Source organism: Mastomys coucha, unplaced genomic scaffold (assembly GCF_008632895.1).
Source record: "Mastomys coucha isolate ucsf_1 unplaced genomic scaffold, UCSF_Mcou_1 pScaffold22, whole genome shotgun sequence".
NCBI lineage: Eukaryota > Metazoa > Chordata > Mammalia > Rodentia > Muridae > Mastomys > Mastomys coucha.
Window position 1 is genome coordinate 94129890 of NW_022196905.1, and position 18126 is coordinate 94148015.

At 43.5% G+C, this 18126-nt stretch overlaps 1 protein-coding gene across 1 annotated transcript in view; it reads left to right on the forward strand.

Moving 5' to 3' along the window:
* Window positions 1-18126, forward strand: part of Cds1 (CDP-diacylglycerol synthase 1) — a 59016-nt gene that overhangs the window by 25850 nt on the left and 15040 nt on the right. Inside the window, exons 3-7 of the mRNA XM_031337000.1 lie at window positions 2849-2945; window positions 9394-9491; window positions 10976-11115; window positions 15981-16039; window positions 17770-17852. Coding sequence (XP_031192860.1) covers window positions 2849-2945; window positions 9394-9491; window positions 10976-11115; window positions 15981-16039; window positions 17770-17852 — 477 coding nt within the window. The remainder of the gene's footprint in view (window positions 1-2848; window positions 2946-9393; window positions 9492-10975; window positions 11116-15980; window positions 16040-17769; window positions 17853-18126) is intronic.

Below are 18126 nucleotides of genomic sequence, written 5' to 3' on the forward strand. Positions count from 1 at the left end.
TAAGGTAACTAGAGCATGTTCCTTCGGGGCTAGGTTTGTAGTGCCTGTAATTTTGAGAAGAGAACATTTCTCTCAAGCTGAGAACCAGACATGGACAATGTCTGGCTGGTGGCAACTTCCATCCAGGGCCTAGCTTCTGGTCATTCTGCAGTGTGTTTGTTTCCAGGCCTCAAACAGACAGGGCAGGATTATCATCAGTAGCTGGCTTATGGCTCTTTATTTACCTCTGCCTAGCTTTATGACTCAGCCCAGCTTTCTGAGCCGCTCAGTAATCCGAAAAGAGTTATGTCTTTAAAGCTAAACAGAACCTTTCAGTTGCTTTTTTTGATTCTACACTGATTTTTAGTTCTGGCCTGAAGTCCAGAGTCTGATGAGAAAAATCATGACTCTACATATTTTACTGAACAGTAGAGGGACACACGGTAGGATGAGCTCAATTTGAGAACTTCAGGAAAAACCTAAGAAGCTAGCAAAAAGCTGTTTGGATTTAATGCTGACATTTTGGATCCTTGAGTACAAAAATGGCATAAGAGGGTTATTGGAAAAAGAAGGATCCAAGCTATGCAGGATGGATTGAGGGTGTGGCTCAGAGGTGGAGTGCTTGCCTAGAGCACATACACACACACACACACACACACACACACACACACACACGTATGTGCATGCCCACATACAGACACATGCACACATGCACACTTACACAGACATACCTGCACACACATACACATGCGTACATACACACACGTGCATGCCCACACACAGACACATGCACACTCACACAGACACACCTGCACACACACACATGCACACATACACATGCACACTCACACAGACACACCTGCACACACATACACAAATGCTACACTTAGGATTGATTCATGGTTCTTTTAATGTATATAAAAAATAAAGCTACCACATAATGTAGGAGGGTGGTTGAAAACAAGGAATATATTTAATATTTTATAAGCAGATGAACTCAGCTGCCATTTCTGTTGTAAAAAGGAAAAGACCTGCACCTCGAATAAAATTCATGAACTAGACTACACTGCATCAAAAATCTTTTGCAATATAAATTAAGTGTAATGATTGGAACTAACAGAAGACATGTGTGCTGGCTAATTCAAATTATCAGTTTTGATTGACTTACACACACTCAAGCATTAATTAGGCACACCTGGGGTGTGTCCGTAATGGTGGTAACGAGGGCTTTGGCGGAGTGGGGAGACCTACCCTGAGTATGAGCAGCAGCTGTCCCCCTTCCGCTGGAGTTCTGGACTGAGAGGAAAGAGGGGCAGAGGACACCTGCAGGGCATGGGCACTCTGCTTTCTGCTCCCGTGGGTGCCCTTGCTCCCCCACCCCATCCTGCACCACACTTGCCCTTACCTGTTTGCTTTTTGACAGATATTTTGTTTGCCATGACAACTAGTGAAAATCTTTTAAAGATTCATTTTCAAATGTATTGTGCGTCTATGTATGTATACGCACATGAGCCATAGCACTGGTGTGTGGTGCTCAGTGTAGTTTTCTAGGGCCCCTTGTCACCTTTGCCAGGCCTGCACAGTAAGTGCTTTTACAAGCTGAGCTGTCTTGCTGGCCCTGAGAATCTTCCCTAATTCTATGTTATATTTTAGTAACCTGTTGGTTGGCTCAGTGTCTTAAACATACGTTGGCTGTGCACACACTCTATACAAGATGCATTTTTATTTTGTTGCCATGGCCCTTAACAAACTGTGTAGTGGAGGAGTCTGTGTAGAAAAATGAACAATGAACATAAATCATTCCTTCATTTCTGTATCCAAGTGGTCTTTGGATTCTTACCATATGGATCCAACACACATAGCCAAGGACTTTGGATTTTCACGAAGATTGCTAGTGAGGCTCATGGCGGATATATGGACTCAGGAAACACAGCAGGAGAGGTTGGCAATCCATGGGCACCTCCAATCCAGCTGCGTGGGGCCTAAAGCATGGGTGGTAAAAATCAGTAAAATCTAAAAGAAAAGCAGAGAGTTTGGACCCAGAATGACCCACATACAGATGCTTTCAGAATCTCTGAGACAGACTGGGTCTTGGGGCTGCAAAGATGGATGCCACCCTCCTGGGTTTAAGTGGCTGACATAGCCTAGGCTACTGGTGCAGTACACTGAACCCAGCCTTAGGGATTCTAGGATGATTTACAAGTGATAATCCATCATTTGTTAGTTTTTTGTATGGTGCCTGCCAACACACTCATAAAATGCTCAATAACAGTGAGTACGAGCACTCCCCGCACAGAGGATGTTCCTGTAGGGTGCAGCATGAGAGGAAGGGGTTGTTGGGCAACTCAACCTTAAAGTGGAGGTTCTGGGGGAGACCAGTCTTCAGTCGAGTACGGGCCTGCCCTCAGTACCTTCTGGGAACTCTGCCCTAAGAAACAAACCTGAGTTTCTGTATGGCAGGCCTGCTGTCCATGCCACTTTCTTAAATGGGCCATGTTTTTGTCTACCACCGTAAAGCCCGAGCATCTTCCCTTCCCAGACTCCTTTCAGGCTCCCCCTTCTCACAAGATCCTTCCTTGTTGGGACACACATTCCCATGTCCAGACTTGACCACCTAACTCTGCGTGCTCATGACTATCCCCACTCATATATAACAGCAATCACTTTCTTTAGCTAACATAAATTAAAACTTTAACTGTCAGAGAGTGACTGCTGTTTGCTTGTTGTTGTTATATAAAATGAAGTAAGATCTTCTTAAAGAACTGTTAGGAAAAAATTGCTAACTCTGGAAATCCAGTAGTGAAAGCGCACACACGCTGAAACTTTAAAATCATGTTATTAAGTGCTGACTTTACAAACTTGTCTGTAGATGGAAGAACTGGTGGATTCGTGGGATCCTCACCCTCACCATGATCTCCCTCTTTTTCCTGATCATCTATATGGGGTCCTTCATGTTGATGCTTCTGGTAAGTGATGGCGTCTTCCTGGGTGCCTCTGGGTTTTCTGGTATGTGAAGGCATCTGAGCCTATCATCAGAAAAAAAGGTAACTGAAGTCTTGGCAGCAGCAAATTCAGTCCTTTTAAGCATTTTCCAGCTCGTGAAATGATCTGGACTTATCTTCACTGTTTGCAAAATGGTTCCTCAGTGTGCTCATTCAGCAGAGACCAAGTATACTTTTATATGAAGGCATCTATGTATCCAGTATCCTGCAGAACATTGAACATACCACTTCCATGTATTTACATATGACTAGATCCCCAACCTCAAACAAGTTAGTGTAGCAGCAGAAATGTTCAGTTAACCAAATGACTCTCTAGTATTAGGTAAATAGTGATAAGTCTTGTGGCAGATGATGTGTTAAGCAGAAAGGTAGAGAGGCATGTTATCCAGTGTGAGACAGAGATAACAAACAGAGAAAACAAGGTGGATTTCAAGGTGGATCCCCAGTGGCAAGGCAGGGGTTAATGAGAGAGGTGGTAGCTCCTGCACAGGATCTGGGTTGGCCTGTGGATGGCCTCTAGAGATGAGACTGGAGAGCTGGGTAGAAGTCTTTCTGGGAGATTTAGATGTGCATGGGAAGCCAAACAAGTCATGAAGGCAAACAGATAACTTAAGCTCTTACTTCATCTTTTGATAAATGCCTTCAGGGTGACTGGGGTGTGCCAGGCATTACAGTAGCACTGGGGCATGCTAATGGTGGCATTGAGAAAATCATCCCAGTCTTTGTTCTGATGGAGTTTACTGTTTATGCTGTAAAGAACAGATTAGCTGCTTCTAATCACAAACTGCAGTGTCTTATATAAAGACTGGTTCTCTGAGAGCAGGGAAGGAGCCGGGAGGACTTCGGGAAGCATTGTACAACACAGGAGCTTCCTTCTGAAGGTTGTGTAGGAGTCAGGGAGGAGGAGGGAGGGGGTGGGAATAGAAGTGCTCTTCACAGAGAGTGTGTGCCCAGTAGTGGGAACCAGGAGGAGTCCATTTAGTCAACAGATTTATCAGGGGTTCCAAAGTATCCAAGCATGGCTTAGTAATGAATAGTGACAAGCATTCTTGGGGGCACACACAGTGTTCCTCATTATTATGAGGATGACCTGAGAAGGTGACAAGGCTCTCTGGGTAAAACTTACTCCCTCTCCTGGCTAGTCCTACTGCTACCACTGTGGCATCAGGCTCTCCTCATGTACACTTGTGCAGCAAGAAGCTGTGCCAGGCTCTCCCCATGCACACTTGTGTGGCAGGAAGCTGTGCTAGGCTCTCTCCATGCACACTTGTGTGGCAGGCAGCTGTGCCAGGCTCTCCCTGTGCACATTTGTACGGCAGGCAGCTGCGCCGGGCTCTCCCCGTGCACACCTGTGCATCAGGCAGCTGCGCCCTTACTGCTTTCTTATCTTGTCTCAGTTTGTTCAGCCCCTTCCATTTTCCTGCCTCCCAGAGCATCCAAATGCATTTACCCATCTTCCTGTCTTTCACCCCTGTACTGTGTCCTCTTGACATTTGATAGGGTTATTAGCAACATGATGTGGTTTTCCTTTTATTAAAAATACATTTGAAAATAAAACTAGTCACAATAAAAAAAAAAATCATCAGCCCAGGGCTGGATTATTCTTTCAGGACACAATTCAGATCACATGTTAGAGACGTTCATCAAGATTGGGATCCTGACTACTTTAAAGGCAGGGCCTCACTGTATTGCCTAAGCTGGTCTTGAACTTGCTCTATAGGCTAGGCTGGCCTTGAACTTGCAGTCCTCCTGCTTCAGCCTCTGTTTGCAATGCCAGGATTACAGGCATGTGCCACCATGCTCAGTTGGGTCTTGACTTTTGAAAGAGAGAATCATCAAATCTGCCTAAAGTGCTTAGGGTTTCTTTACCTTTGTGCCAGGAAAGAACAATAAAGGTTGGTTCTTTTCTTTTCTTTTTTTTTCTTTTCTTTTTTTTTTTGATTTTTGAGACAGGGTTTCTCTGTGTAGCCCTGACTGTCCTGGAACTCACTCTGTAGACCAGGCTGGCGTCGAACTCACATATCCGCCTGCCTCTGCCTCCCAAGTGCTGGGATTAAAGGCGCGCGCCACTACCACCCTGCTTAAAGGTTGTTTCTTTAAAAGTGTCTTGCATTGCTTGGTGAGGTGAATGAGTTGTAAGAGATAGGAATGTTAAAGAATTTGGCAAAGGAATATGTGAGCTACCATTGCTTAACTTCATTGGATGTGCATGCACATGGTATTTTTGCATATTTATATTGAGAGAATATAGATACCCATACAGCGATGCTCAGGTAGCACCATGATGTGACTGAAGTCTTATTTCTGTCCCTCCTCCCACACTTCCTGTGTTTTGAGAGGTATATGTTATTCCTACCATGCCTTAGCTTGTCCTGTCAACACTTTACAGTGAACTTTACAGTTGAGGGGAGTGTCATAGAAAACTCATTTCTAAACAATATTCTACAGGAATAGCACACCTGTTGTTCCAGCAGAGGCAAGAGGGTCAAAGTGTGAAGCTAGTCTGAGACATGAATGAGTTGTAGGCCAGCCTGCAGCTGCTGGGAAGACCTTATCTTAAAAACAAACAACCAAACCAAACCAAAAGATAAAGAAGATGTACTTTCTTTAAGCCCTCACTTAGGGAGCACTGGCTGCCACAGGACACATCTTAGTTCACACAGAGCATCCCTCTGTCCCCTGGTTGTAGTTCTTGAGTTGTTGTGTTCTGTGAAACCAGCTTTCTAGTGATGTCGTTACTGAACACACTGTGAGCTAAAGGCATAGGAAAGCATAGAGAAGGTATTGTAGGAGGTTTCCTCGCCCTTCTACGTATCCTAACATGATAGCTGTTAATTCACATTATAGGATCCCCTGTGACTGTCCTTAGCCTTTCTATTGTGAGGATGGAAACAAATTGGTCATTCTCACAATTACTCCAAGTCTACATCAATTGCCCAGACCCAAGCCAGGCTGCCGCTAGGTATCTCTCTTTTGCTCTTTTAGTTTTTGCTTTTAAAAAAAATCATTCCTATAACAATACTGTGACTAAAATTTTGTGTCCTATTTTTCAAAATAAATACGATTTCAAAGTCTGGTATTGTTCCACCATCTCTATCCACCAATTATGGTAGATTCTGCTATCTAGCAGAATGTGATGTGTTGTGTTATTTAAATCACTGTGCTATTTTTAAACACTCAGGTTATGTTCTGTTTCTGTAATGAATAACACTGTCTTAAACATACTCCAGCACAAAAAAGGTCTGATTTCTTAAATCAGATTTTCTTAGAATAGATTCCTGAAATAAAAATAGGCTTTCTTGTTTGCATATCCCTTAGATGACATTCAACATGTCCAAATCCTGACTTCTGCTCCACAGCAGTCCTCGTGAATCTGTTGTTCCAGGTTTTCCTGGCTACTCTGTGTCCCTCCTCATCCTTAACCCCTCTGCTTATGGTGTGATGCCCCTGCCCCCAAAAAGCTCCTAAATGAAGGCTTGGTTCCCACCTGGAGGATGTCAGCGCTGAGAGATGCTAGATCATGGGGTCTAACCTAGTCAGTAAATCCATCTGATGGACTTAGTGGGAGGTGTGGAAACTGAACGGTGAGGCAGGTTGGAGGCAGCAGATCAGAGGGGTGTAGGTACGGGGGCTATATCTTGTCCTGGGCTCTTGTCTGTACCCTGCTTCTATCCCAGTTGGTACTTCCTGGCCTCCTCTGTGCCCTCCTGCCATGCTTTTCTGCCTCAGCATAGGTGCCCCCAAACCCTGAATTGAAACCTATGAAGTAAATTCTTTTATGTCATTTTTGTCAGGTAGCATATTCCCATCTTTTTAAAGATTTATTTATTATTATTATATGTAAGTATACTTTCACACACATCAGAAGAGGGTGTCAAATCTCATTACGGATGGTTTTGAGCTACCATGTGGTTGCTGGGATTTGAACCATGTGGTTGCAGGACCTTCAGAAGAGGAGTCGGTGCTCTTAACTGCTGAGCCATCTCTCCAGCACCCCCTAGTTTCCTTATTGACAGACTCCAATCTCCCCGCGTCCCCTGTGCGACGCCCTCTGCTGGTGTGGTTATGCCATATAGCCTGCATTACTGCCTCTGCTTTGCCACCTCCCCAGTCCATGCTCACTCCCTCTGTTGACATATACTACACCCCTCACTGCGTAACTCTGCTCGCACCCACACCTGTACACTCTGACAGTGCGAAAGTGCTTATATTTATTTAGCTTAACATATTTAGCCATGCCCCAGTCCTCCTGGCTGCCGATCCCCTGCCACAGGTGTACATGCTCATTTCCATGTACCATCAACGTTTTGAGCTTATCACATGCACTTTGTCTGAAAGTACATGCCCTGACTCATTTCCAGGCACCCTCAGTGACTAGAGAAGTGGCCTTCTAAAGAATTGGCTATTGTTTTTAAGGCTCTTAACACATCAATGGGGTCAATGAACTTCTTTCAATGATTATTGCTACCAATATCAATGGTATGGGGTATCAGTTCCTGTGTTATCTCCTAGTCCTTAATAATATAAATACATTTTAAAGATTTTAACTCTAGTTTTGAATTCCTAATTTTGATTTCCTCAGACATTCTGTATTCTCCTTGCAAGCCGTAAGGATCCTCATACAGATAACGTCAGCTGTCAGATAAAAGCCTTCTCCTCCTCAGTAAACAGTGCGCAGTGCTGACTGGTGTTCATGGAGACTGCATTACAGCACTGGGTACTTTAAAAGCTCTTCGTTCTGTAAATGGTGTGGCTTGCCATGTCCTCTTAATACTGAACATTGTCTCCATTCTGTGATTCGTTGTGTGAAAACAACCTTTTATTTCATATGTACACAGAGATTATTTGAAGAATGACCTTTAAATAGCCTTTGTTTTTATAATACATGAATGACTTTTGTTACCAACATTCTTTATACTTGGATAAAATACGTCTTTATTGTGTGGCTTTTTCATAGCATGTGATTGGCCATACAACAACAAATAGCTTAAAAATATCCTGAATAGCAGATTTGAGAAGACTAATTTATAGAAACCGACCCCTCTCTTTCCCTCTCTCTCTCCCCCTCCCCAATGTGTGTGTATGTTTGTGTGAATACACGCATGTATACTTGTGCGCGCGCACTTTCCTGGGTGTGCACATGTAGATGCCAGAGACTGATGCATTTGTTCCCATCTCTTCACACTGTGTCTTTTGAGGCTGGAGGCTGCTGCTGTCTGTGGCAGGCTGCTGCTAGCGAGGCCTGGACTCTGCCTGCTGCCTTCCTGCCCCTTCCCCCAGTGCTGGCCTTTGACCTTCATGCATGTGAACTAGGTCCTCATGCTTGAGCAGGTGTGTCTCTTACCCATTGCCTCATTTCCACAAACAATACTAAATACTAGAAGAAATAATAATAAAAAAAGATTGTATAATCCTAAGCCCTTGGGTATGTTCAGAGGAAAGAGAATGGTTTCTTTGTGTGCACACTCTTGCTTCAGAGGTTGTCACTGTCCCCTTTGCAAACTGAGTCTTGGAACTGATGTAGGCCTAGTTGACGTCAGATGTTGCAATTCACCTGAATCCATGGCTATCTTTGAGAAGAGCTGTGAGTAGAACATCAGTTCATAAACACAAACACCCCGTGCGAACAGAGCTCTGTGAATTTTGTTGCCGGGGCAGAATGTGTGTGGAGGGCTAAGGTGACTGTTCAGAATGACCGCTACTCTGCTGCTGCTGGCTCTGTGATGGTCTGTGCAGAAGGAGATTTTATACTTATTTATACTTATTTATCTTGGACATTTTTTCTTTTTTAAAGGTAGGGTCTTATGATTTGGCTGCTGCTGGCCTAGATCTCCCAATGTAGAGACCAGGCTAGCTTTGAGCTCTAAGAGGTCTGCTCCTTTGCCTCCTGTGTGCTAAGATTGAAAGTCCCTGCTGCCATCTTTATATGTGGGCTGGAACATGTGACTAAAGATGCATACATACTAGCATGCTTCTGTAAGCCAGCCTTTTCCTACACTGGTGTGAGAGATGTAAATGGAAAGGTTAGAGCTGGGCAGAGGTGGGTCGCCAGAGCCACTCTAGAGTGTGAGGCCGTCTCAAAAAGAAAGAGGAATGGTGTGAATACACAGAAATAAGTAATAAAAATAAACAGATAAGGCCCCCTCTGCTGCCAAAGAGATGCTAACCTTACACTTTAAACCTGTACAGGCTTCCCTTGGGAAGATTGCTGACCTTCCTTTAAACATCCTTCTGCTACTCAGTTAGACACTGCTTCATTTGAAAGAGCGGACATTGTCTTTTTGCTGTTGCCATTTAGAATAATTAAAAGTTCGTAGATTAAGATTTTCTAAAACACACGTGTCCTCCTTTAAGTAACACAGCAGAGTTAGAAGCATTGGGACCATGTGACTGCACTGTGTTTTATTTTCAGGTCCTGGGCATCCAAGTGAAGTGCTTCCAGGAGATCATCACCATTGGGTACAGGGTCTATCACTCCTACGACCTCCCATGGTTTAGAACACTAAGTTGGTGAGTGGCCGTGAAACACTGGAGATACGGAGATCTGACTCACTTCTAAGTTCTGAAATCATAATGATTCTGGAGAAAGAAAAAGGCGGAGCCACTGAATTTGTTAAGCCGCAAATGACCTTTGCTCCTTCTCTGGCACAGCCTTTCTTAAGCTTGCAGTTTAGTCTTTGTAATGGTATCTAATTAATTCTTTATATATATATATATATATATGTATATATATATATATACATATAATTCTTTATATATATATATACACACATATACTGTTTTAATTCCTCCCTGATCATGTTTTTATGAAAAAACTTATCTTTTTCCCCAAATAGTCAAGAGAACACAAAATATTTGATATGTACAAATACATGTAAAGTTTTGCTGTATGTACTTTTTAAACACTTCATGTACTCATCCTTATCAAGACCTTGAGTAGGAAACAAGGCGCTAATACTAGATCCTTTGCAGCCTACATGGTCATGCACTTAAGGGAGTTATTCCATCAACATCTTCCAGGGAGCCATTGGCTTAAGACAGATGTACCTCACCCTGGGGGCTTCAAGCATCCTCTAAAGTAGTTCCCTACCCACGTGCGGTGGCAAGAGCCTGGAACCCTAGTTCTGAGATCCAACAACCACAGCAACTCACTGAGTTGCTGACTGTCTGAGGCAGGGGGACCATTAGGACAGAATCAGCCTAAGATATATAGTAAGATCCTGGCGATGGGGGCATGGCGGGGTGGGTAGGTAGCTGTCAGTAAGGTAATTGTCTTGTCAGGTTTCTTCACTTCCCATAACAGATATGGTGAATTCTCTCTCTCCCTCCCTCTCTCTCCTTTTCCCCCTCCCTCCTTCCCTCCCTTCCTCCTTCCCCCCTCCCTCCTTCCCTCCCCCCCCTCTCTCTCTCTCTCACACACACACACACACACACACACACACACACACACACACTAAGTTCGTAAGAATCACTGCTCACCTGGAGCCCTTCTGGCATTGGGCAGAGCTGAGAAGGCCATGAGGACAGTGCAGGGAGCAGTGAGGGAGATGCTCGCCATCTCTTCCTCCTTTCCCTTCTTGCTCGGTGTGGTGAGGTGGCGTTGTGTCATCCAGTATTTATTATTAAACATGGGACTATTGAGCAGATAAGAGTTCCTTTCATTATAAACTTAATGCTGTGTGTGTGTGTGTGTGTGTGTGTGTGCGCGTGCGTGCGCGCGCGCGCGCGCGCGCGCATGGGCATGTGTACCCATGTCTGCTGTATTTTGCTGTTGCTGTCACTGATACTGTATACTGTGGGTTGCTGGTTGCAGTTGCCTCATAGGTTTAAAGCTAAGTTTAAGATGAGGAAATGGCACTGTGGTGGAGCGTATTTTGGATTAATCACCTAATTGGATTTTGATCTTAGTATTGACATCAAAATGCAGGGATTAATTGTGTCACATTTGAGCGGGAAAGCATTTCAACAGAAAAAGCTAACGGTTTACATTGCAGGTACTTCCTCCTGTGTGTGAACTACTTCTTCTATGGAGAGACAGTGGCAGATTACTTCGCCACATTTGTTCAGCGGGAGGAGCAGCTGCAGTTCCTCATTCGCTACCACAGGTTCATCTCCTTCGCCCTCTACCTGGCAGGTAACTTGGAATCGCTCTGTACTGACGCGCAGCTAATGGTTCCCTAGGCTAATGCTTGCGTAGGCTATTTAAATGCATTTGTGTTTTTCCTGTTACATTTTATTCTGGGCTCTCCTTAAACTATTTCTCATGTACAAAGCTATTTATTCCACTGTGGTCTTAAGTAGCATTTACTTTCTAGTAGCAATTAAATAAACATGCATAATTATAGCATTCCATATTCTTGAGATTTTTCTTTTCAATTCATAGTTTTTTAAAAACCTTTGAAACACAGAGCATTTATTAATCAAATACAATTTATAGAGAAAAGTTTGCATATGTATGTATGTATAATGTCCCTAGGGAATAAAGCTTTCTTCTAGATTAACTACGTAGTCTTCTGGGCATGGCGTACTATGTGTGCAAGTGTGTTTACAGGATGCTGGCATGTGTGCAAGTATGTTTACAGGACGCTGGCCACCTCTTTGTTGCTTTAGATTGAAAGTCAGCTGTTTAAGGAAGAGCTGGGATGCACTGAGTTCCAGTCTGTGCTTGTGAGGCCTCTCGTTCCTTAACTCTCTGATTCTAAGAAATGAGGGTGGGATCACAGCGTGGAAAGATACTGAGGGCTTTTGAAGAATGGGGCTTTTTCTAAGAGATCCTTCTTATTTTATATCGGCTTTTTTTATCCAATCCTGTTTTATGATCCCCCCTCCCCCAGTTTAAAAAGTTATTAATTGGGGCTGGAGAGATGGGTCAATGGTTGAAAGCATTGGCTGCTCTTGTCACGGCCCTCAGCTCGGTTCTCAGTATGCACGTGGTGGCTCCCAACTATCCAGGGATGCAGTACCTCCTCTGATCACAGACATCCAGGCAAGCTAAAAGCTCACACACATAAAAAATCAAATACATCTTTAAAGAGTCACTGGTGATGTGTTTACAGAAGATGCATTCTTAGAAATAATAGTCTCTAAAATATCCCTGTTCTCTCAGTCTAGAGGTGGCTGGTCCATTTGAATTCTAGGCAGCTGGAAGGAGTGTGATCACGAAGAGATGGCAGTGACTGGCCCCTGCTGAAAGGTCCCCTTAAGGTTCTGTAGTATGAGACAGAGGGATGTTGGCTGTCAGTACACATCTGGGTCACCACCGAATTTTGCTTTCTCTCACCAGACAACAAGCTTGATTTCTTTGAATGAAGACTTGATTCCAAGGTGGAGTCTTTCCGTAGGAGATAGGAGCCTTCTCAGGCTGCAGACCAGCGGCACTTCGCCCTTGCTGTTTCAAAAAGTCAGTGAACTTAGCAGGAAAGAGCTCTGTGGTAGCTTTTGGTTTCCCTGGGCTTGTTCATTTGTTTTGTTTTATGGCTTCTGGTGTGTCTCAGACTGAGGGTCCCACATCTCCCAGTATGCCTTCTGTCATTACCCCTCACAGTTTTGCTTTGTTTCATGTTGTTACTATAATTACTTAGCAAAATTAATGTAAAGTAGAAACCATTTATGCTATTTATTAGTTTTAAAACTCAGTCTTTAGAGGTCTGTAGTGTCAACAGTGTCCTAGCCCCAGGTCCCCTCATATTCTCTGTCTCTGTGAGTGATGCACCTACTTGTTTCTTTTTGGCATTATTTGTTTTGATGTTGACTTCTTGTTCAATCCTGTCTCACATTTCACACACTCAGGCCTTTCGGTCATCGTTTATGGTACCTAACAGGTTCCCAAGCCATTCCTTCCTGTTGAGCCAAATACCATCTCATTTCCACTCCTATTTTAAAAAGATTTTTACTATGTGTGTGTTCTGCCTGAATGTATGTCTGTTCACTATGTGCGGTGCAGGGCCTGAAGAGGCTAGAAGAGGGTATTGGACCCCAGGAGCTGGAGTTAGAAATGGTTGTGATCTACCACATGGGTGCTAAGAATTAAGCCACGGTCTTTTGGAATAGCAGCCAGTGCTCTTACCCATCCCTCCAGCTCTCCATTCATTTTGAACTCTTCCTTCTCCTTCTACTGAAACACCTGCCCTACCTTCTCCTTCCCACACAGTTCAGCTTCAGAGCCTTCCATATTTTCTGTGGGCGAGCTCACATGTGCTGTAGTATTCTGTGTTTTTGTGTGCTAAATGACTGGAAATCTGAGATTGTGCATGTTCATACATGGTGCTTGTGAATGCGTGTGTGTGTGTGTGTCTGTGTGTGTGTGCTGAATGACTGGTGCTTGTGAGTGCTGTCACTTGGCCTCCTTGCCTTGTCTGTTGTCTTGATGTGAGTCTTTACATTGTTAATCAGAACACTGAGTCTGGATGATAGGGCTGGACTTTGGAACAGTATGGGGAAGTGGGAGGCACTGTGTTCATAGATCTGTACTGTTATAGTGTGAAAGGGTGCTGTGAAAACACTGGTTTTATTGCAGTGATCAAAGGACTTTGGAAAGTATGTCTTAGCTGATGTTATAAGCAAAGATAACCCAAGCTGTTTCACTGACATTGAATTTTCTCTCCCCGTTCCCCACTTTCCTGGTTTCTGCAAGTACTTCAGATAATGTCCTCATATCTGAACACTGGAGAGGGGATCTGTAGGTTAAAGCGCATGTGGCATTTGTCTTTCTGGGCATATGCAAAGGCACGGTCTAGCTGGGTCTTAGGGTAGATCTGATTTTGGCTTTGAGAATTCTCCACACTGATTTCCAGAGTGGCTGCACCAGTTTGCAGTTCTGCCAACAAAGAATGGGGTCCCTTTCCCACATGCTTACTGGCATTTGTTGTGGACTGTTTTCTTGGTCTTGGCCTTTCTGCTGGAGAAAGATGAAATCTCAAAGCGATTTTAGTTTTCATTTTCCTGATTGTGAAGGATGCTAAACACATTGAGAGATAGCTCTTAGCCTTTTATTTCTTTTGAGAACTCTCTGTTCAGATCGTTTGCTCAGTTTTTAACTGGATCATTCATTTTCTTGACCGTTTTGTGAAATGTTGTAAGTTCTGGGTATTGATCCTTTATTGGGTGAATAGCCATCAAATATCCTCTCGTCTGCAGGCTTCCTCTTCACTTGACTGATTCTTTGCTGTACTGAGCGTTTACTTTTGTAAGGTCCCACTTGTCAATTCTTGGCTTTACTACCTAGGCAAATGGAGCCCTTTCAGAGAGTATGCTTCTTCACCTGGATCCTGTAGGTACTGCTGACCGTGCAACTTCTAGGAGTTTCAGCATTTCAGGGTCCACACGGAGGTCTCTGATCCATTTCAAGTTGATTTTGTACAGTGTGATAGATGTGTCTCCAGCTTGATTCTTCTATATATATACACATCTGTGAATTTGAGGAGTCGAGGGGGGATGGGAGGGAAGGAAAATAATAAATACACACTCATATAAAAATCTTAAAGAAATAAGGATAGCATAAACCTAGTCATCGCAGAAGGAAAACTTAAAATGAGACTTTTATGTGCTTGGCAGTTGGAGCGGACTCATATCTTTGGCCCCTCTCTTTCACCCATGCTATCTCTACCTCCGCTCCTGAGTGTTGGTTCAGCTTTAAGACGTCTCTACCAAAGAGTGTTTTCTTACTGGTTTCGCAGTCCAGTGAGCAGTTTACTCTGCATATGACAGATAGGATATAGGGACGGTGGCCCCTGCCCACTGACAGATAGGATGTAGGGACAGTGGCCCCTGCCCACTGACAGGATGTAGGGACGGTGGGCCCTGCCCACTGACAGATAGGACATAGGGACATGGCCCCTGCCCGCTGACAGATAGGATAGAGGAACAGTGGCCAGTACCCACTGCCCTTATTCTGCCATAATCCTTACTTGTGGACATTTAAAATCAGTCTTCAAAAACAGACAGAGGCAGCTGCTGCTTGGTTCTCTGTCCCAAGGAGAGATGTACCGTGGGTTACACTGCCCCATGTCCTGAGCGGGTTACACTGCCCCATGTCCTGAGCTCAGTGATGAAAAAGCTAGCATTTATCTCATGTGCTGTAAGTCAGCTGGCAAACCTGTGTAAGATTCACTGTGAATCCACTGCAGAGCCTGGCCGGCCCACATTCACCTCTGCATTTTCAGTATCCACCTTTGCCAGAAACACATCTTTACAAGGTTACGGGTCTTCTGAGCAAGCCTGGCATTGTGTTAATATATGACTAGGGGCTTTCACTGAATCGGGCAACTGCAGTATGTCTTCATTGTAATAAGTGTTTGTGGTGCTGTCATACTCTCAAATACTGGGAAAGGAAGTTACTTGAGAGCATTATACTGCATTTATACTACTGGTTTGGAATGCTTCAAGTTATTCTTTATTTGAATTCTGCCACGCGAGTTTCTATTGAATGGCGTCACTTGAAGGTAGGAACATCTAACACTTCTTTTCATTCTGTGGTCCTCAGTTCTTGTTTGTGAAGTGGAGATGATGGTGGAGTTAATACATTCACATGCTTAGACGGGAGCTAGGAACATACCGTGTTTAATGGGCATTAGCTGCCAGAATAGTTGTAGACATTGAACATACTCTGTGACACTTTCAGTGTGGTAGGATCTGCTAACTGAATATTGAAAACAGGCTTTTCCCATGCTAGGCAGACACTGCCACTGACCTACTGGCCAGCTCTTGATACAGTGAAAATTTAAGATTTTTCAGCTCTCATATTAGCAAGGGACTAATTCATTTAATTAATGTAGGAGATAGTGACTGAATTTTTTCCATGGACTATATCAGGTACTTCTGAGATTTCAAAATCGTTCCTTTAGGAAACTCCTAAAACCGCTAAAGGAGAGGAAATGTTGGGTTGAGTGATGGCTAAGATGTGCTTGTACAGTGATGCAGGAAACTGGTTATGGGGAGAGGGACTCATGAAATCTCATATTTGACACAAACTCACACCACTTGTCTTTTGTTCTTGAGCAGGTTTCTGCATGTTTGTCCTGAGCTTGGTGAAGAAACACTACCGACTGCAGTTCTACATGGTGTGTATCAGCAGCTTCCCCTAGCTGCACTCCTCTCCCTGTACTCATGACAGAACAGTTAAAGTAGTTTGCCTGAGCCTGGAGAATTTTTCATTTGTTTTCCTTTATTCATTAGATACAAAATACTGGAGATGAAAGGTTTTTGAGAATTAAAACTTACATCAGTTCCTAAAATGTTATTGAAGCAGTCAAAAAGATATTTCAAAGACAAAAAAAATGTAAACAGTATGTTTGAATTCCCTGCTTGTGGGAATTCATCTCTGGGATAGTCGCCAGAGCTTAGGAAGTAACTGCTGCTCCGTTTTGTGGCAGTTGACTTTGAACACCTGCTGCTGACATGGTGGCAGAGCATGTGCCTTTGTGACAGTTGAGGTCAGCAGAGTCTCGCTGCCCTGAGATTCTCTGTTTGGTGCTTCCTAAGACCCATTACTTCACACAATGCGTTTCTTATTTTCCTAGAGTAGAGCTGTAAGTCTGCGGTCCAGGGCAGCACTGAGAGGTTGGAACCCAGGGTCAGCGAGGCTTATTCAGATTGGGTCATTCTTCCCACTTGGCCTTCCTTTAAGGAAACATTCTACAAATTATTACTGCTAAGACATTTGCTATATTTCCTAAAGTTCTAATTTCAGGGGATCCTATAGTAAAATTCTTAACGAAACCTAAAAACAAGCAGGACAGATTGGAGATAATGAAGTCTCCTCTTAGGAACTGGTTCTAGGGCTGCTGTGCACAGCAAACGCTATGCACAGTGTGTTTCTGCACGGCCTGCTTACATCCTCTTGTGCTTGTGAAATCATTTCAGTTCATTATAAGACTTTACACTGTCAAATGTAGTGACAAGTGACAAGGAGAAACGGGTCTGTACAAGACTTACAGGCCATAGAGGGCCAACTATAAAATGCTGCCTATTAAGAAAAAATTAATTTTAAGTATACAATATTGGTTCTTTTAAATGTATACCAGCAGAACAGAAGAAAACAACTAACATAAAATACCTTGCTGAAATGAGAAATGACTTTTTAAGAGTAAATAAAAATCCGAATTATTTGAATTCATAATTGCCCATCAAAATTTTCAGATGAATGCATAGAATTATGACTACTTGTGGCTCACACTCTGCCATAGTAATTGTGCTAAAAGTCACTGAAGTCACTGTCTCTCAGACTGAGAGCTAAGGGAGGGGTGTCAAGGGAGAGCTAGGGGAGGAACACGGCAGAGGGCTTTGAAACATGAAATCGCATTCGCTGAGCAGACATGGGAAGATTCACTTTGAACATGAGAAAATGGACTTTAAGGGCAGCGAATCCAGAGAGTTTTCATCCTTCAAGGAGAGGTTGTCATAGTAAACCCAGGGAAGAAAGCACCTGAGGGGTGTTACATGGAGCAGTCAGCCACCAGCACGGCTCTCCACAGCAGCTGTGGCTTCTTAGTCATCTATGTGGAGCGATCCACTCTGTGTTTTCAAAACGTAATAGTATATCTCTCAGCTATTAGTGTTCCGTATTTATCTATAAATTATGGCGGTTCACTCAGTAACTCATGCTTTCAGGGTTCTAATAGGCAGTACGAAGAGTGGAATGTACTAACTGCACTTGTTTTACTTGTGTGACCTGATCTTACAAATTCCAATCAGAAGTCATGGCAGAGAATGTGTGTTTCAAAACTGTTCTTGCTCCTTGGCTGCCCGACGAGCTGTGTTGCTAACCCTTGTGTTGTTGGGCTATTAACAGTTCGCATGGACTCACGTCACTTTACTGATAACCGTCACTCAGTCACATCTTGTCATCCAAAATCTGTTTGAAGGCATGATATGGTAAGGGACTATGCTGTGTTTGCTGCATTCTGTTTTTATGTCCTGCCTTTTAACCCCTACCACCAGGCAGTAACTTTCCAATTTCCACTACCGTGTACCACTTGGTGTGTCCCAGGAAAATTCCTGAATTTTACTTACTGTTTGGCAACTGAGCACAAAATGCTTCATTAATGACTGGAATCCTTTAGTTCCAAATAAAATTCAGGAAGTCTTTCTCAAGACCTAGTTACATTTTCAGCTGCTAATCAATCCCAATGTTACTTAAAAAAAAAAA